This window comes from Orcinus orca, chromosome 5, assembly GCF_937001465.1.
Source record: "Orcinus orca chromosome 5, mOrcOrc1.1, whole genome shotgun sequence".
Classification (NCBI taxonomy): domain Eukaryota; kingdom Metazoa; phylum Chordata; class Mammalia; order Artiodactyla; family Delphinidae; genus Orcinus; species Orcinus orca.
Window position 1 is genome coordinate 145,464,897 of NC_064563.1, and position 20,467 is coordinate 145,485,363.

The 20,467-nt window shown below is 49.3% G+C and overlaps 1 protein-coding gene across 4 annotated transcripts in view; it reads right to left on the reverse strand.

The window, feature by feature from the left end:
* The window catches only part of C2CD2 (C2 calcium dependent domain containing 2), a 63,332-nt gene that overhangs the window by 30,236 nt on the left and 12,629 nt on the right, over window positions 1–20,467 (reverse strand). For all 4 annotated transcript variants that reach the window (XM_049710292.1, XM_033418358.2, XM_004264579.3 and 1 more), the window contains exons 2-4: window positions 17,345–17,443; window positions 6,705–6,824; window positions 3,598–3,702 (exon numbers count right to left, since the gene is read on the reverse strand). In XM_049710292.1, coding sequence (XP_049566249.1) covers window positions 3,598–3,702; window positions 6,705–6,824; window positions 17,345–17,443 — 324 coding nt within the window. The remainder of the gene's footprint in view (window positions 1–3,597; window positions 3,703–6,704; window positions 6,825–17,344; window positions 17,444–20,467) is intronic.

The window sequence follows — 20,467 nt, forward strand, 5'->3', positions numbered from 1 at the left end:
CAGCCAACGGAATACGGCAAAGTGATGTGATGGCCAAAGGTTATGGTATATACAGCTCCCTCTTAGCAAACCAGAGCAAGAGATTCTCCTCCTAACCTTGAAGAAGTCAGCTTCCACGTGTGAGGGGGGCCACATGGCACAGAACTGCAGGGCTTCAAGGAGCTGAGAGCAGCCCCAGCCCACAGCCATCAAGGAACTGATGACCTCAGTCCTACAACCACAAGGAACCGAGTTTTGCCAACAACCATAGGAGACTGGAAGAGGATCCCGAGCTCTAGGAAGGGCAGTCAGCCCAGACCATGATGACAGCCCATGAGACCCTGAGCAGGGGGCCCAGTTAAGCCTGGACTGACTGACAGATACTATGAGGTAAATGTGTGTTGTTTCACGCTGCTGGGTTTGAGGTAATTATTAGTTGCAAGCATAGATAAGTCATACATGTTAGAAGTCAGGAGCATGGCTACCCTTTGTAGGGGCTGCAGGTAGTGAGTGGAAGCGGGTAGAGGGGGTTTTCTGGGGAGCTGACCCTGCTCTGTTTGTGGCGCTGGGCGCTGGGCACTCATGAATGGTCAGTGTGTGAAAGCTTCAATCAGCTGCGCGCTTACAATATATGCACTTTTCTGCATATCTTATCTCTCAATTTTTAAGCAAGGAGGATCTATTTTTTAAAATCTCAGTTAAAAGCCTTGTTTAAATATAATAGCTTCTGTTTTGAACGCTTAAAAGCTGGATCTGGCTGGACACTTGCTAAAAGAAAACGTCGAGCCCTGCCAGCCCTGCTGCCATCCACGCCATCGTTCGTGGTTTCAGGAGAGCAGCTGCAGTGTGGTGGGTGCCGGTGCTCGGCCACCCTGGCCACGATTCTGGCTCTGCCATTGACGGCTCCAGGGCCCTCTGTGTCCCTCGTCACTTCTGGCGTAAATGTCCCCACTGTGGGGCTCCAGCACCCCCTGCGCAGGGGGATGGACACTGGCAGGACTTGATTTCCACCAGGACCACAGACCTATTGAAAAATCTTCCAACTTGCGGGGCTGGAAGTGATTTCAGAAATTGGTCTGTGGTGTCCCAAGGACAACCAGCTGGCCAGGCCTTGTTACAGCAAACTTAGGCCAAATCTGCCATTTACTGAAAATCTACTCTCTGCCAGGAACTCTAAACTAATAATAATCAAAATGGCTCACACTTATGTCACTCTTAGGATGTGTCAGGCCCGATGCTACGCACTTACACATATTAACTAGTTTAATCCCCACAACCACGTTGAAAATCATCATCCCCATTTTACAGATGAGGAAACTGAGGCACAGAGAAATTAATTAGCGTGTGTGGGGTCTCGCAGCTCATAAGTGGCAGAGCTGAGAGTTAAGCTCCAGGGTCTGCACTGAGAACCGCTCCGCCATCATCTTTCTCTTATTGCAATAGGTTCTTGATACCCTTATTTTTAAACTGAGGTGAATTCACATAACATAAATGTAACCATTTTAAGGTATGCATTTCAGTGATGTTTAGTACATACATACACGGTGTTGTAAAACTATCACCTCTATCTAGTTCCAAAATATTTCCATCACCTCCAAAGTAAACCCTTTACTCATTAGCAGTCACTCCCCAATCCTCCCCACGACAGCCCCTGACAGCCACTAATCTGCTTTGCATCTTCATGGATTTGTGTATTCTGGGTATTTCATAGAAATGGGATCATGTGACATGGTCATTTATGTCTGGCTTCTGTTACTGAGCACAATGTTTTCAAGGTTCACTCCTAATCTAGCACATATGAGTACTCCAATCTTTTTAACGACTGAATAATAGTCCATTTATGGATGTACTGCACTTGGTTTATCTATTTCTACCTTTTTTAACCCGCACATTTCTCCTCACTTGACAGAGGAGGAAACCAAGGGGGAAAGATGGGTCCTGGGGTGCTCAGAGACCATCACATTTTAGATCCACAGAGCAGCTGACTTGGCGACCTTCCTTTATAGCTGTCCCCCTGCCCCCATGCCATCTCAACTACCAGGGGTCCAAGGGGTTACTAAGTCCACAGGACCCAGCTCCAAGGGGCTACTAAGTCCACAGGACCCAGCTCCAAGGGGCTGTTTAATCCCACAGGATTACTTCATTGGGAAAGTCACGCTTCTCGTTAATATGGGGAGCCCATGGTTGGCAGAGAAACGTACAGGGCCTTGTGGGGAGCAAGGTGTGAAGAGTGCGCACAGCATGCCACTGAGTGGGTGAGAATGGGGGAATAAGGTCCGTTTTGCAAAAAGAAACCTAGGATGGGTAAACGAAAACGAAAGAAACAAGTGAGCAGAGAGCAGGGCATGGATGGGGTGGAGTTCATGAACAACAGTTCATGTAATTTTGACTTTTGAACTGTGTTAATATTCTGCACGTTCAAAAACTACGTAAATCAACAAAGATGGGGGACAAAACCTGAAACGGTACTAACAGAAGCAAATGCTGACATCTGCTTACATGAACTCACATCCGGTTGGTACCATAACCACACAGAGGAAAACACTTAATTTGAGTAGTTTTGGAACACAGAACTCAGTACCCCCTCGGCGGGATACACTCTGCTATGAAGACCAGCAGAGCAATCTTGAACTTAGGAAGTCTGATGTCAGAGGTGGCAGGGGAGCCGCTTACAGAACCGTTCTGTGTGTACTGTAGGCCTGAAAAAGCAGTGCCAGGTGGGGGAAAGCAGATGCAAACGTGGGCGGGAAGGAGAAAAAGAAAATAAAGCAGTGACTAGGGAAACACTTAACACGCGAACTTTGTACAACTAAACGGTCAGGCCAACGATTCCACTTCTGATGTATGCAAGGGAAAAGAATTACCGTTCAAACTTCTTAGTCTTAAAAACAAACTGCCTACACCTATATCAAGGCACAAACAGTTATACTATTTATGGACAAATTATTACATTTTGCATGATCTTTCCAGCAACTGAAAGCGACAGCACCCATGTGACTCGGCAGGCCCCTCCTTCTCCCAAATTCACTTCCTCGCACCCCCAGGACCACAGGAAGCGGGGAGATCACCTTCAGACTTGAGACACAGCTATGCAAAAGCTGTGGGGAGAAAGGAGGTGGTGGCCTTGGAAGCCAGGCTTTGGACTCAGGCTGAGCTGTAGGTGAGTCGAGCGCCCTCACAGTGAAGGAAAGCATCTGAGGGTCAGGTGTGATAGAGCGGTGAGGAAAGCCTAGGTTCCATCACTGCCATGGTTTTCAACCACTGCACACAAGTGCTTTAAAAAATCCCCGGTCCAATTAGACCTGCCTGGGGGACAGGGCAGGCTTCAGGATTTTTAAAAGCCTGGGGGACAGGGCAGGCTTCAGGATTTTTAAAAGCTGCCAGGTGATTGCAGGTGCAGCCCAGGTGAGAGCTGGCATTAAATCCACGGAAGGCCCTCCCCACCTCCCCTGCCCCCCACCCCGCCCACCAACGCTGCCCCATCACTGCCCTGTGCATTCCCCGGGATCACACATCAGACACGCATTAATCAGAGGCCCCATCTCCCAGGGCAGGTGGTCATAATGTGCGATGTTTGCGCGTACACGAGGCAGGAATCACAAACACTCACGGACTGACCTCCCCCGGCGCTTTGGGCCGGATCGTAATGGCCATCTCTGGCGCGCTGATGAAGGACCACTTGACCTGAATGTCTTCTCTCTTCTCCTTCATGTGGAGCTCCAGCTATTAAGGAAAAGAAAAAAGATTATTGGAGGACTGCTCTCTTCACTGGAGCCTCAAAATGTGTCTGTGTGTTCATTTGTTTTCTTAGACCGTTATTTATCGCCTCCTTGGCATATGGTGTGCTTTCAAAATGGAAAGGAGGGTCCCAAATCCCCTGACCTCCCTTTCCCTGTTGTGTAGCCCACCCCGCCCTCCCCGGCGCCTTCCTCTGCCCCAGCCTGTCACTTGGAGAGGAACGTTAGGGTCGGGGCTAAAGGCCAGGTGCCATGGAAACCCTGCAGCCTCTCGATGGCCAGCCCTCTGCCTTGCAGCTCTCTTCTGAGAGCACCACCAAGGCATAATGGAGCCGGAGGGACAAAAAGAAGGGAGCCGGACGCCTTGTCCAGCCCCACATGCTGACACAGCCCCCGAGGCTTGTGTACAGAGCCGTCAGCATTCTTACCCTCTCTTGCCGGGGCCACTACACCACCTCCACTTGGACTCTGAGCTCTCCCGATGCCCCTTCCGGCCCTACCCATCTGTTGTGGGAGAATAACGCCTGCCCCCCCAAAGATGTCCGCACCCCAATCCTTGGAACCTACAGGTGTGATTAGGGTAAGGACCTTGGGGTGTGGTGACAACCCTGAATTAACCCAGTGATCCCTGGGGAAGCACAGGAGCCCTTAAAAGTGGAAGAGGAAGACAGACGAGCATGCCAGGGATTTGTGACTGGAAGACAGAGAAGGATGCCAGGAACCCAGGAATGAGGTTGCCTCTCGAACCTGGGACCTTGCCCTTAGCTGACAGCCAGCAAGGAATTCGACCCGCAGTCCTGCAACCATAAGCAGCGGAATCCTGCTGATGACGGGTGAGCAAGGAAACAGATTCTCCCCCAAGAGCTTCCAGAAAGGAAGGCAGCCCACCAACACCAGGATTTTAGCCTGTGTTGGACATCAGACCTCCAGAATGGTGACATGATAAACGTGTGCTGTTTTCAGCTGAGATTATGGTGACTTGTTTCAGCAGCTAGAGCAAACTAATACGCCATCCTCCTCCTTCAGCTGGAGACTCATTCGAAAGCCAAAATCTTGACCCTTCCCACCTCCACGCCTCTGCCCCACCACCCAGGGAAAGGGAAGGAGAGAAGGGCTTTAGACTTGTTTTCTTAGTACTCAGTACTCTCCCTCACACTAGCAACTAGCATGAGGTAAGAGAAATGATGCTTCCCTTGCCCTATAATTCTGGGTGACTCTCGCAAAAGTGCACTTTAGGGCTTCCCTGGTGGCGCAGTGGTTGGGAGTCCGCCTGCCGACGCAGGGGACACGGGTTCGTGCCCCGGTCCGGGAAGATCCCACATACCACGGAGCGGCTGGGCCCGTGAGCCATGGCTGCTGAGCCTGCGCGTCCAGAGCCTGTGCTCCCCAACGGGAGAGGCCACAACAGTGAGAGGCCCGTGTACCGCAAAAAAAAAAAAAAAAAAAAAAAAAGTGCACTTTAATTTCATTGCCACAGTCCCCGAGTCGCTCCCACCAGGTCGGGGAGAGGGGTTAGCCACTCGTCTCTATGCATCTTTTATCTGAAGAACAGCGGAGGACGGGATGCCTCCTGCCATGAGCATTAATAATTCACCAACCTCTAGCAGCTGCCCCTGCTCTGAGAGGTAATCCACAGGCTGCTTTTAAACTATGGTAAGAGATCAAAGATACAATTGTGTTACCTGTATCTGAGCTGCCGAAAAGGGCACATAAACAGTATCTCAGAAACTATGTTTCCTCAGTGAATGTTTGTGGTCCTTGCTGGACTCACCCCATCCTGAAACACGTGTCATGCTGGGTACGTGTGTCCCAGACTTTAAAATAATCTTCTGATCACACTGTCCAAAAAACTAAGTGGGGGGAGCAGCAGGGCTTTAACATCTGACAAGTCCACGAGGTCAACTTAACCTCTTCGACTCTCGGAAAGGGAATGTTACCAGGGTAGGGCTGGGGAGGCTGGGTTTCAGAGAAAAGCCATTTAGGGAGCCAGAAATTTTTGTGCTTGCTCTGGTTGTTCCAAACCATGTCTTTTAAGCAAAGCAAATGGAATATAATCTTCCCCTGTGGTTGAGAACCCTGAATGATTTGCGCTCGTCCCCCAAATTAGCAGTCAAGCACAAGGACAGAGGAGAGGGAACGGCCTGAATCAGCAGAGACCCCCGACGCAGACTCAGAAATTCACAATTTTTACACACCGGCTACACAAGAGCTTCAGTGAACTCCTGCTTCTGTGTGTGTGACATGCACAGCTATCTGATGGTTTAGGCATCCAAAAGTTTCACTAATAGGTCTATTATAATATTACATATGTCTCTACTTATAATTGCTTTATGTATAATTATTAATGTTACATATACAATATATAAATGTATCAATCATAAAAGTTATAATTATGTAAGTCTAATATAATTATTATAACAATGTCTATTATCCAAAAAATAATGGTAATACTCATCCTTTAACATATAAAAATAATAAGGGGTCTTTTAAAGCTGACTTTTTCGAACACTAAAAGGAGGAATGCCAAGTCCAGCCCCAAGCTGTTTTCCAAGCTGCAGGAGACTTCTGAGGTCTAGTACTTGATCCTGAAATAGAACCACCTGCCTTCTCTCAGATGACATTTTCCTTAATCTAACAGTCGACACACCCTTGATATGCTTCAGTGCCTTGAAAAATACCATATCTCCCGTACTGGATGGTTGGGAAACTCTGAATTCGTTATATATACGTGTACATATGTGTGCGTGTATATATATGTGTCTGTGTATATATCTATGTGTGTATATATGTGTGTGTGTGTGTATACATACACCTATTTCACACACACTTTATTTCCTACGGAGACAATATGGAAGGTGACAGTTCGAAACTTATGAAATGAACAGTAATTAATGAAAACAGGAGCATGCACGTCTGATTGCACCCCTCTCACCCTGCAGGTTTATGAGAACTGTTTTCCTAGGACTCGCTCAGTCTCCCCAACTTTACCTGTAGATGAAGCGGGGAGAGCCGCACACTGTAGAGCGGGCGCCCCGTGTCCTCGGACGAGGGTAGCCCCACGCTGACCAGGAACTGGATGGTCTCGCCCACGACATGACAAAACACCACCTAGAGAAGGGGCCATAAAACAACGGAACTTTACGCAAGAGAGAGGAGAGCTTGCACCTTACCCATCTTCATTTCACTGTACAAAATAATCTGGACTCTATAAATCAGCAAGGACAAGAATTCAGAGTTTCAAATATGGATGAATACCCAGATTCACACCTTTTCTACTATGCAGTCATTTGAAAACTAGAAACAATATTTCAGATCTCTTCTTCCTGGTGGATTCCTGGGAGCTAACTCTGGCTTGCCCAAAGCTAGCTAGGATCTTTCCACTCATAAAGATCTTTTTCTTTAAACATGGCTTCGCTCTATTTCTCCACGCAGCCGATTTTAAATTGCCCAGACAGTTCCACATTCACATGGAGTGAACGCCATTAGCCACCGTCTCTCACTAAAAATGGGCCTTAAAAAGAAAACGTCTTATGGATGTTACAAGGAAAAAATTAAAAACGTACCGAGAACGCAAGAAATTGTTTCTATTTTAATAAATTTTAACCTATTGTGGTTTTCAAAGATGCAGGGATAATTCAAAGAACGAATGAAATATTAAACAGTTACAAAATGATATAGCCTTAACAAAAATAGAATTATAAAATGAGCTCAGGGCTTCCCTGGTGGCGCAGTGGTTGAGAGTCCACCTGCCGATGCAGGGGACACGGGTTCGTGCCCCGGTCAGGGAAGATCCCACATGCCGCGGAGCGGCTGGGCCCGTGAGCCATGGCCGCTGAGCCTGCGCGTCCGGAGCCTGTGCTCCGCAACGGGAGAGGCCACAGCAGTGAGAGGACCGCGTACCGCAAAAAAAAAAAAGTTGTAAAATGAGCTCATTTAAAGACCTATGAGACAAAATAATTACATCAGGAATAAACCTGACCATATTCCTGACATAAATCTCAAAGCATTTTAGAGGGATGAGTGTGAATGCTGCTACCGCACAGAGAAGTATAGCGTTTCTGTCACAGAGTCCCCCTACTGGAGCAGACCTTCCAGAACGAGGGGTCGGCCACCCTCCTGGCAAAGATGCCAAGCAAGCCCAGTGTGGGAGGACCAGAAGGCCAGGTGCCAGGTGTGCAAAGGCAGAGGGAGGAAGGGCAGTGGGAGAGGATGGAGGGGGTCCAGTAGGCGGCCCGTGCGTCCGGCCAGAGCCGGGTTGGCAGAGGCTGAGGGTACGGCGGGATGGATTCCACGTTCCCCAGGGAACTGCTGACCCCATATTGGATGGTGTCACTTGGGAAGGAAGGAAAAATTCTTTTAATTCTCTGGTGGATTTAGAACCTAAAATACCAAGCAGGAAGACTGTCAAAACATTTACTTTGTCAGGATAACTGCTATTTCACAAAGTTCAGACTAAAAACATGTCCCCCTGCTGATCCCTGGCTAACCCACTCCGCTCGGGGCCCACCGCCCCTCCAACAAGAACCTGAGCTGTACCATACCAGGCTGCCTGCAAGGGGCCCATTTCCAGTGTCCACTATAAATGCTCTTGACAGAGCAGGGTTAGAAAAAGGAAATCTTGCCTTTTCCAAATACTGGCAGAAAACCGCACCACCCTTATTTTCATCCGTTCTTGTCAAGTCCCTCTCAGAGGACTGATTTATGTGGGTTATTTCTACATCTTCATCATGTTATTGCATCTCCAGAGCTCATCAAAGGGTGGCACAAAAAAAGTTTGTATAAGAAATGTCATGTATTCATTTTAAAAATAAATGCTCTATAAACAACCCTTCTAGAAGGAACTTGTTTTTGGCAGAGCCACGTGGCATGCGGGATCTCAGTTCCCCGACCAGAGATAGAACCTGGGCCCCCTGCATTGGGAGCGTGGAGTCTTAACCACTGGACCGCCAGGGACGTCCCAGAAGGAATGGATTTTGATGTCGGATGAGTTATACACACAAGTGACACGACTCTCTGTACTTTGTCTCACTGCTTAAAATTAAAAACCAGACGGTGACTGGTTGACTTCTTCTTTGGAAACGTCTACACTAAGCGAATTAGAATGTTACCGAGAACACTGACAGCTTCCTTAGCGCCCTGACTCAAGAAAGAGTTTGGTTTCCCTTTGTACCCAGTTCTACGAAAAGCTACCCCACTGCTCCATTCCCGATACACAGATAGCCCAAGCACCTGGTTAAAAGCAAATAAACAAATAGTCCAACAAAGATTTTAAAAGACTTTAAAACTTCTAGAATGCAAGCCTCCAAAGGTCACAATTACCATTCAAGTCACATCAGGAAAGTAAGTGGAGTCACTAAAAATGGGACATCGAAGGGTCTGAACGCCCTTTCACAGAGGCCCCCCTGGAGGGTCTTCCCTGGCCCTATGGCTTTCTGACCCTCTAAATAACACCTGTCATATAAACCGACCATTTCTTGGCCTCTCTTTAGTATATTCAGCTGGAAAAACGAATCACATCAACAATCTGATCAGTTTTGATACGGCCAAACAAAATGCCACCAGTGTTCCTAGGGGTTCAGCTGGAGGGATATGACCATTAGGCCAAATCCGGGTCCAGGGCCAGGCTCTGCCCCTGCCTCTCTGAGAGTAATAATGTCCCATTTGCCAAATGGATGAGAACAAAATGGAAAGCAGGCTTTAAAAATAAGTAATCTTCTTTTAGTGCATTAAGGTGTCATCCACAACGGGGATTAAATTCTCTCACCCAGGCAAACAGCGGCGAGGCCGTCCGCACCCCCAAGGGGTCCCCTCTTGGAACAGCAGAAGGCAGAGTCACCTGATGCCAGGTCAAGCAGACCCTTCCAGCTAGTGCCAGAGTGTCCAGGGTTGACTTCTACCTACATATGGACGAGCGGGTAGAGACCCTGGTCTTGACCCTAGAGTCTCCCTGCCCAAACACAGTCATGTTCATGGGCTCCCTTCTGAAGTTTACAGGTCAGCTCCTTGGGGCAACCCAATGATACAGAGCTGTTTAAATATGGCTGTCAAACCTTTCCTGTGTGGGCCTCCCCCCGAAGCAGTCTGATATCGGTACTGGATTTTTAAAGTTAAACTGAAGCAATATCTAGCTTCCGTGGTGGAGGCCCTGAAGCAGGACTCCACAAAGCCAAGATCTGGACGCACAGAAGCGAGCTCCCTTGAGAGCAGCCAGCCACAAATCCACCTGCTTTATTCTTGAGATTCTTTTCCCAAAGCAAGCAAAGAGATCCTCGATTACACAAACCATTTCAAAAGTCACACAACAGGGGCTTCCCTGGCGGTGCAGTGGTTGAGAGTCCGCCTGCCGATGCAGGGGACGCGGGTTCGTGCCCCGGTCCGGGAAGATCCCACATGCCGCGGAGTGGCTGGGCCCGTGAGCCATGGCCGCTGGGCCTGCGCATACGGAGCCTGTGCTCCGCAACGGGAGAGGCCACAGCAGTGAGAGGCCCGCGTACCGCAAAAAAAAAAAAAAAAAAGAAAAAAAATCACACAACAGAAGGCTGAACCGTGTATTCATATAAATCCCCTTCCTCCCTCCTCTCTACATACAAGAGCCTTTCATGGGGGGTGGGCTCCACATGGGGAGGGTTTCAAAGGTGCAAGTCTTTAGCCCAAGGAGCAGCTGCACTGACAGGTGAAGGGTCAGGGTCCCTGGTACACCCCCAAGGGTCAAGAGGGGAGGCAGCCGGTGAAAGTGGGCACGTTTCGTTATAACGGCAGGGAGGCCATCAGTCAAGGGTTTTTTTTTTCTCTCTAGCCTCCAGACCTTAAACTCAGTCACATACCTATGCAAATCGGTCTTATCTTCAAACTATATTCCTTTGTTTAGACAGGGGCCTAAAGAATTCCAGGCCTAGGTAGTCCCAGGTTTTGCTATTGCCTGCCAACAAGAAAGTCCTCAGATATCTGTCAATCTCACCACACTTTTCCACTTTCCTTTTCAATTAAGCCTCTTGTATGATTGCCTCAGCTCCTCCTCTGAGAACACTCTAGAGAACCGGAAATAGTTTAATTACTTTTGTCTCCAAAAGAATCAGGAATACAGCTGAGAAAAAGGACCTAAAAGGTTTATGTCACCCAATATATTTCACTTCAATCACGCTATATGACATCGTGTGGGAAAGAACTCCAAAATAAAAATGGAAGTAAAGACCCTTCGCTAACCCTTCAGAGTTCCCAGTCAGATTTCTTCCCCAACTCTGCAACCCAGTCTTGGCCCTGTAAGTATTCTTTATGATGGCACGAGCCTGATAGAAAATATTACTTCTACTCTGGAACAGACTCAATTTAAAAAGTAAACTGCGTCAGAGCTGACTATTCTCAGAACATCTATAAAGTTAACCCTACTTGCCCGCTTGTTCACAACACCTGAGTGAAGGTGTATTTCTAGAAGGACTCTCCCAGTGGACCCAGGTGAAAAATGCTGGAAACAAGATGGCAGCCAACCCCAAGGAATGCTGGGTACATGCTCTATTTCATCCCCTCGAGGGGTGTGCCTTGGACCACACGGGCTCTGATACCCCACCCCCAACTACACCCTCCATCCCTTCTCTTGTTGGGATACTTTAAAAAGAACAACGAGGCTTTTCCGTAATAGTACACGACCAGAAGGTATTGTTACTACATCATGTGGTTTAATGGGAGCATTCCTTGGCCTAAGAATCCAAGAATGTGCTGTGCTCCTCCGTGGACTCTATGCATTAAAAGACATATACAGGACACTTCCTTTAAAAGGAAGGCACTTGGTCACACCTCCACATAATGCCGCTGCTGCTTGATGTGTTCCAACTCGCAAACAAAAGCCCAGCTTACCCGGGGGTCCTTTTACCTGGTCTTCACCAGGCCAAGTACCTGAGGGCTGACTCAGCCCGGAATTCCACATGCCTTTATCCAAACAAACAGGTGGCCCTCCCAGAGACACTGCTCCCATTCGCATCTCAAAGGGCGGGGCCTCCAATGAGAAACTTTGCACCTGCCCTTGGAAAGACCTGGCTTCAAAACAATTTCACAACCGGTTAGTATTTTAGCATAAATACCAGGCTAACGTCGTACCTGGAATTTCAAGACATGCAAAGTCAAAAGAGAGTCAACCAAATTTCCTATTTGCAACTACAACTTTGCGTGCTCTACCCTTGCAAAGTAAGGGGTCCACCAAGGTCTGGAAAGAGCACAGGGGTGCCCAGAAGCTCCCAGGGTATATTTTAGTATATGAATGTATAACAGCCTTAGGTAGAAAAAACCCATGTGCTCACAATATACAATTCATCCCAGTGACGGCTGTGGGGTTCCCCGACAGACACTGTGGAATGAGATTCCGGGGGAAATTCCATGCAGTTGCCCGACGTCTGTTTGTTGCTATGGTTTTACGGAAGCAAGGGTTGGTTAGTGCCTTTCAGTTCCTTTTTTCCCATTTTCACCGTCTCTTTCCTGGTGGGGGTGGGTGGGAGCTTAAGTGAAATGATAATGATAAACATGTAAAGAATAATAGTAACAGGGCTGTTTATGGTGTATGGCGGCTGGGGCTGGTTTCTGGAGGCCGACGTGGGTTCAGTTCCAGCCTCTGTTATTCAGCAGCTCTTAGTTCCCTTGCCCGAGTGCCCCAGCCTCTCTTGGCCTCAGTTTCCTCCTCCGTACAATGGGCACAATGCTTCCTTGGGCAGAGAAGGGCTGTGGGCACTAATGAGGACGGACACGGCCCTTATTGCCCGACGGCATCAGAGCTACCACGTGGCAGGGGCCCTGCAGGTGCTGCACAGGCCGGGGCCAGGGAGGGATTCATCCTCTACAGACACAAAGCCTGTGGCTCAGTGAGGGCCTCACACCGAGAAGGCCAGCGTCACTGCAGTCCCCCAGCAGCAGGCGACCCCTGCTTTGCCTGGCAAGCCGTCCACATATACATCCTGTTCACAGGGACACTCGCCACGCTTGCTAAGTACATGTGTGGCCTTTGCAGCGAGTGCCTGTCCCAGCACAACACTCCTAACCCTGCTTCACGTTTGGAGAGCTCCCACGCTGCCCTTGTAGACCTCACGCCTTCACAAAGCTTCCGAACCCACGCATTTGCCCTGGAGCGGTTACAGCTGCACCCCAAGAAGGAAGAGCTGCTCTCAGGCCACTTGGAAAATTAAGTCTGCTCCTTCTGGGTCAAACATTCTGGAGCAAACCTCTCCTAGGACATGAGGAAAGAGAACATAGCTTACACTCTTGTGTAAGAGCGCAATTACAGTCTGAGAGAGAGAAAGGGACTGGGGGCGTGTTGAGACTGGAAGGGAGGACACAGAGAGCCCCGGAGAGAAGGTGAAGGGCAATGCTCTCCTCCGCAAGAAGTGTCCCACCGAGAATGCCTCTTGGTACCGAGCCCTTGCTGGGTCTGCCACCCGGCTAAGCTGAGCGTGTGTCTGCAGACCATGAGCCCTGGAGACCCAGGGGTGCCTCCAGTCGCCACCTGAAAGGATGCCCGTCCACACGAGCACGGGCGTCCTGCCCTGCACGGGGAGAACTCCTTCGGAAAAATGCCCCTGCCCCGGCACGGCTTGCCTCTTGGGATAAATATCTCGTCTTTGTCCTCAGTTCCTGGCACACAGCTCCTAAAGCCCGAGGAATCTCGAATGTCTTTTGTATACTAAGGAGATGACTGGTGGTTGCGGGGCGGGGTGGGGGGGAGCTAGATAACATCAGGATGGAGACTGGGGGCCAGAAAGACCAATGCGTGGTTAGAGGGTAGCAGCTTTGCCACCTGGACTTCAGGGGAGGGGATGGCAACTAGAGAGGGAACACACCCATGCCTGTGATTTAATCAGCCATGCCTCCGTAATGGAACCTCCAGAAAACCCCTAAACAATGGGGTTCGGAGAGCTTCTGGTCCTGGGAGGGCGGCACACGTGGAGAGTGTGGAAGCTCCCCACCCCTTCTCCCTTCCCTGTCCCAGGTACCTGCCATTTGGCCGTTCCTGAGCCACGTCCTTTATTAGACACTGATAATAGTAAGTAAAGTGCTTTCCCGAGTTCTGTGAGCTGTTCTAGCAAACGATCAAGCATTTGGAAGGGGTTGTGGGAACCTGCCGCTTTATAGCCAGTTGGTGGGTACAGGAGGCCCAGACTTGGGGTTGGCGTCTCAAGGGAGGGGCAGTCTTGGGCTGAGCCCTTAACCTGTAGGGTCTGTGCTGTGTTAGTGCCAGAGGCGAGTTGAATTGCAGGACACCCTGTTGGCGTCCTGAGAACTGGAGGACTGCTTGTTGCGTGCAAGAAAAATCGCACACAGTTGGTGTCAGAAGAGTCATGAGTAAACTGCTCAGAAGCCCCCAGTTCAGCCACAGCTGCAGGGTGTGGACTGTGCGTCTCCCACGGGTCCTGCAGGGTGACTCAGATGCTCTAAGCTATGCAAGACCCCACTCTCTGTGCAGGACGGGGGGCGGGGGGCTTGCCGAGGAGCCAGGTACTTGCAAAGGGAGCTGCTCTGGCACACGGGGGTCTTCGGGGGCTGCAGGAAAAAGTCCGAGCACATGGCAACTGGAAGGCAGGGGAGACCCGGTTCTGTTCTGTGAGGGTCGTGCCGGGAGACTCAAGACCAAACCCAAGCTGGGAAGATGCTCACAGAGGGAGACCAGAACCCCATCCTCATCGACTTGATCGAAGACGTGACTAGACACCAGACCCCAGAGTCATCCCTTTCATTACCTCAAACGTCATCCACACGTCCCTTGTCAGGACTGAGTCAGAGGGGTGAGAAACACAGACCCTGACATTCCGGAGGGAGCGTGGAAAGGGGAGGGCGATGTCATTGAATCTCCTGTCTGCATTCCTTGGACACCTTCGGAGTCCTCAGACTCTGCTACGGTTCTTCCCTTCTCAAGAATTACACAGAGCAGAGAGAGCACGTGACGTTGCTGGCACAGGATTCAACCTAAGTTTGGAACCCATGGCGGGTGTTTAGATCCTAAAAGGAGGAAGACACCGTCATAGTGTCCTGCCCGACAGGCAGTCCTAGAGCACGAGCTCCTGGGACAACGCCTGTCCTTCGCTTAACGCAGGGGCCGGTCTGTGGCCTAACAGGAACCCACAGCAGGAGATGAGGGGTGGGCGAGCGAGCGAAGCTTCATCGGCCGTTCCCCATCGCTCACATTCCTGCCTGAACCATCTCCCCTCCACTGCTTCCCACCCCCATCCGTGGAAAAGTTGTCTTCCACAAAATCGGTCCCTGGTCAAAAAAACACAGGAGTCAAGAACTACGAAGAAACTTGTAAAAGAACACAAGATCGTGTGCACTTTCCCAGTAGTTTACTGGGTAAAAAGCTTCCTAGAAGATAGCGTGGACAGCCGTCCATGGTCCTATCCGGGGGGAGCAGAGGAAGGAAGGCTGAGAGCAGAGAGGAAGGGGGCAGACTTAAAACAAAGCTTACGCACTTCTATATATTGTTTTTAACTTTTTGACGGGTATGCACAATTTCTGTAATGGTATTAAAACAAACACAGTTTAACTGTCCACTTTCCAAGGGATGCTTTTCCGGCACTATATATCAAGACCTTTAAAAATAGTCTATTGCTATTTCCAATCTCTGCTCCCTCCTGGCACCTCCAGGCCAGCCCCTGAGATCTGTCCCTCTCTTAACGCTGACAGTGTCAGAAATCAGCAAACAGAAACTGTGCACCACAAAGGGACCTGGGGTCTATCTGTAATAATAGGGCACTCACTGCACAGGGGCACTTCCCAAGCAGGGGCCTTGGGTAGGTGAGGCCAGCAGCAATCTTTCCCTCAGTCCCCCAGCCTTTGAAACTTAGGCACTGGAGCATCTGCTCGCAAGGTCCCTTCCAGCTGTTACGGGCTGTGCCGGTGTCAGCATCCTGCCTTGTGGCCACCAGTTTCCTCCCAATATCTTCCAGAGACTTCTCCATGCTTGTTGCAGGGGTTATGGAACTCTGTGACCCCCGTATCGGCCAAGGGTGGGGAAAGAGAGCTTCCCTGCGCTGCCCCGGCAGAGGTAGCTGGGCCAGCCCCTGGGCGACCAATTCTGGAATCCATGGTGGAGCTGAAGCGTCCTACAACCTAGGAATGCCACTCCCACCCTGGAGATACTCCCGTTCTTGTGCCTTAGGACTCAGGAGACAGTCCACGGCAGCTCTGCTGTACTTGAGAAAAAGAGAAAACTACCTAATTATCCATCAGTGGAAGGTGGAAAAAGCAGCCCTGGTCCACCCAGAATCCTGAACTGTAGTTCCAGCTAATGAACTAGAGCGACACAAATCAACCTGGATGAACCTCCAAACTGTCACGTTCTATTAGGAGAAAGCTTCTTGTGAAATTGTGCACACAGAACAATAAACGTTTGAAATGCCCCAACAATGCTCTAGCTGAGCCAGGGAGGACATACACAAGAGGTGGGGTTCCAGGGGGCTACATGGGAGCTCCTTCTGGGCCGGGGGGCCACCCAGGTGTCCCCTCCTTGCTGTCTGCTAAATGATATGCATTTAATTTGATAATAAAATATACAGAGATACAAGGGTAAGCCTTGTACCTAAGAGTTTCTCAGCACTTCTACAGATACCTTTTGTTAAAAAAAAAAAAAAGAACTTACAATTATTTATGGTATTTGACCAGTCTAATAAGTAACTTCAGCATGTGAGCTCTTAGCAGCTATAAAATAAACTCTATATAATATCTAAATGACTCAAATCTATATATTGTGTTACGGAAATTATTCACATATTATTTATATAACTATATATATATATAGAGAGAGAGATAATTCACCCATTTAAACTATACAATTAAATGGTTTTTAAATATATTTCACAGCATTGTACAAATATCACCAGTTTAGAACATTTTCGTCACCCCCCAAAACCCTGTCCCCGTTCACCTGAGCAGTCAATGTTCACGTCCCCGCAAGCATTACCCGGCCCCAGCCCCTGGACACCACTAATCTACTTTCTGTCTCTACTGATTTATCTACTCTGAATATTTCATATAAGTGGAATCTTATGTGTCCTTTCATGTCTGGCTTCTCTCACTTAGTGGAGTGTCTTCAAGGCTCCTCCACGTGGGAACACGTGTCAGAGCTGCATTCCTTTAGGAGGCCAAATAACACTCCATCACGTGGAGAGGCCGTATTTTATTTATCTAGTCATCAAGTTGATGGGTCAGATTTATTTTTTTGATGTAAGGTGTCTGGCGTTTTCAATAATTCTAAGACAGGATAAATTCCCCCACCCCAGCCTTTTTTCTTTTTTAAGTTGAAGTCTAGCTGATTTACAATGCTGTGTCAATCTCTGCTGCACAGCAACGTGACTCAGTTACCCAACCCCACTTTATTTTTATTTATTTATTTTTTTGCGGTACGCGGGCCTCTCACTGCTGTGGCCTCTCCCGTTGTGGAGCACAGGCTCCGGACGCGCAGGCTCAGCAGCCATGGTTCACGGGCCCAGCTGCTCCACAGCATGTGGGATCTCCCCAGACCGGGGCACGAACCCGCGTCCCCTGCATCGGCAGGCGGACCCTCAACCACTGCGCCACCAGGGAAGCCCTCCAACCCCACTTTAAATTCGCTTCCGCGGTGAGGAAAGGCCCAAGGTAGGTGACGGTGCCCGGCTCACCTTCTCCTGGGCTGACTGGGTCACGCTGGACACTTGTCCCATGGCCAGCTCCAGGGGCTGCTGCAGCGGGTCCTCCTGGAAGCAGAGGAGTGGCGGGCCCTGGAACGGAAAAGCACAGTGAGGAGATGGGCGCAGTGCCAGGCAGGGTGGCTACTTTCTAAAGGCAATGACGTACTTGCCGCAAAGCTCGGCAGACCTCAGAACATGTGGTCTGACTTCCTTTGGTTCAATCCATGCCTCTAAGTAGCAGCAATGGGCCAAAATCAGTAAGGAGCGCAGGGACGAACCCAAAGATGTTGCAATAAAGTCGGCAAAGGATATTTTGAGAGTTCGTGTTTACGGTGTAAGGGGAGAAGCCCAGGCTCCTGGGGTGGACGGTGGGTCTGGAGTACAAACACAGCACCTGGCCAGGCACAGCAGGTTCAAGGGCTGTGCTGCCCTTCTTCTGGGAAAGCACTCTCTCCGGTTTCAGAGAATCACCTCTCCCTGTTCCACGTGGGCGCTGGCACTCTACTGTGGGCGGCCCCCTTCTCCTCTCCCACTGCCCAAACGGCGCGTGACGGGGGACCCGGGGGCGGGGAGTGCAGTGGGAGGCTGTGGCTGCTTCTCCCTGGGATTTGGGATTCCTTGGCTGGAAATGAACTTGGGCCGGTGGCCATGCCCAAGGATCGGGTTCCTCCAGAGCTGCCAGGCTCCTGCCCTCCAGGATCTCCTGGTTCAACCCCGCCCTCGGCTCTGTGCATCCCCGTAAGCTTCCAGAAAAGTCCTCTGTGGCTTGTCGCCCTATGTCCATTTTGGTTCTTGCAATTAAAATCTCCAAGTGCAAGACGTGCGAGTAACGAATATGACCACAAGGCAACAAGATTGATGTTTTATAAAAGAACAAATCAGGCTTGGATTGCCAAGCAAGTCTTGGCCTTTTAAAACTAAGTTCTCTTGAGAAGCTGAACACTTATGCCTACAATACGACCCCGGAACGAAACTCTTCTTAAACTCTTTTCCTGACATGTTCCAGAAAGTACATCATCGTCAAGTGAGCTCCGATCGACTGGCTAAAAAAGAGATTCAGACCCACAACTTCCCTCCGTATCTCATCGATTTCTGAGACTCTCAGCTGTGACGTGCTGGTTCCAACTACAAGGCCAGATCAAGGGTAGGGAATTAAAATGGTACAAAAAGGCACCAAAGCTCTGCTGGCAAGTGCAGTGCAGAGGAACAAGAATGAAGTCATCACGGGGCTGTGTCTTAAGAATTCCTAGTGATCCAGAGTAAACCTACAGGGCACAGAACATTGTCACTGACATGCTTCTAACCTCACCCTGTCTTAGCAACACTGATCTCACCCCTAAAAATCATCAGGGAAGAATTAAATCTATTAAATCTTCTCAAGCGTGATGAAGTCGTGCTTTGGGGGCTGCTCTGCTGACATTCTCCATGGCTAGAGCTTGTTTTGGTGTGACCTGCTAACCGGGGGCTTGGGGATGACATCGCCCTGTGTGCCAAGCTGCGTGGCTGAAAGCGCAGCACCCAGCACAGAGCCTAGCACCAGGCAGGGAGCTGACCCCTTGCGGGAGTCGCTACAGCCGCCGGGACTGCGTGTGAGACAACGCACCTTCTGCACCAGCCTGAAGACACCACGTTGCCTTAAGCAGCCCCAATGCCACCTCCTGCCCCTGCCCGTCAGGAGATGCCATCTATGCCCTCTTAGGTATGACAGCTTCTGAATGAAAACCCTGGAAATATTTTGCTAGGGAAGTTAATGTCAAGGGGCAGTCTCACGAAGGAAATACATTATGAAATTAAAATAAGGACCCAGAGGTTCCCCTTCCCTTTCTGCTTGATCCTTGAGTTTCAGGAAGCCCGGCGTGCATGCGGCATAACCACAAACTCCCACATCTCTGCACCCTGTCCTTGGGAAGGCAGCCCTGTTCCGGACTCAACCCCACTCAGACTAGAGCAAGATTTTACATCCACAGGAAAAGCAACAGGCAGGAATTGCCAGGAAAACACTGAGAAAGCAAAAACAAGAGACTAGCTCTCCTTGACGTTAAGACGCACTCTAGAACCTCTGTGATTCAAAGCGTGAACATACAGACGACTAGTAGGGCTGGAACAGGATGTCCAGAATAGACCACAACACGTGTGGACACGGTATGTGACAAAGGTGGCATCCCAAATCACTGGCGAAAGATGGATTTTTGAAAAATCTGGATATGGGAGGAAACCCAGATAGAAGGCAAACCTCACTCCACCACAAGTAAAGAACACGACCACGCGAAGGGGTGGGGAACAGATCTAACCTGAGAAACTGAAGAAAACAGTATCCTGGCTGCACATAAATGCTAGAATCTAGTCAGTAAATGTGTTTCTCATGGGGGTACAGGTCAGCAATTCAGAAAGTAAGTTATGTGTAAACTAGAATTGGCCAAATAAATATGCTACAGAGAGTAAGTCCCAGATACCTCACTTCTGGAGGAAGAAGTTCAAGATAAGGAAAGGGGAAGATGAAAATGAACTCTGTGCCGTTGACCTGGAATCCAGGATGTAGGTATAGTCGTGGTTTTGAAGATGCAGACAGAGAGCTGTGTGCACATGAATGTGTTAGCGTCCACATATACATTTCCTAGGTCTGTCCACTAAGAGGGTCTAGAAGCAATGAGACCCCAGCAGTAATGAGCACACCTGATGCCCAGATCTTGTTTTCTAAACACTTCTCCAGGAAAAGGAATCAGAGCTGCTTAGAAAAGTGGCTGAATCCAGGGCCAGAGAAGAGGAAAATACAAGCCGAGCTCAGAGCAGACACCTTGTGGAACCGTCAAGAAATGAGATGCTAAGAAAAGAAAAAAGCTATGTGTGTGTGTATATATATATATATCGATGGAAGAACACAAAAGAGCTTCTAATGGCCAAAACAAGAACAGTTTAAGCAACAAAATAAATAGTGATGGTACTGAATTATAACCCATGGAATAAAATAAATACCCATGAGTCCATGCTGATGTAAATAATCAATTACATATATAGATGGAGGAGAAGTGGCAGCTCTTTCTTGCAGTAGGATTCCAATGAATAAACGCAGAAGGAGAGAGGGAAACAGAAAATCATCATTAGGCAAACTCCACA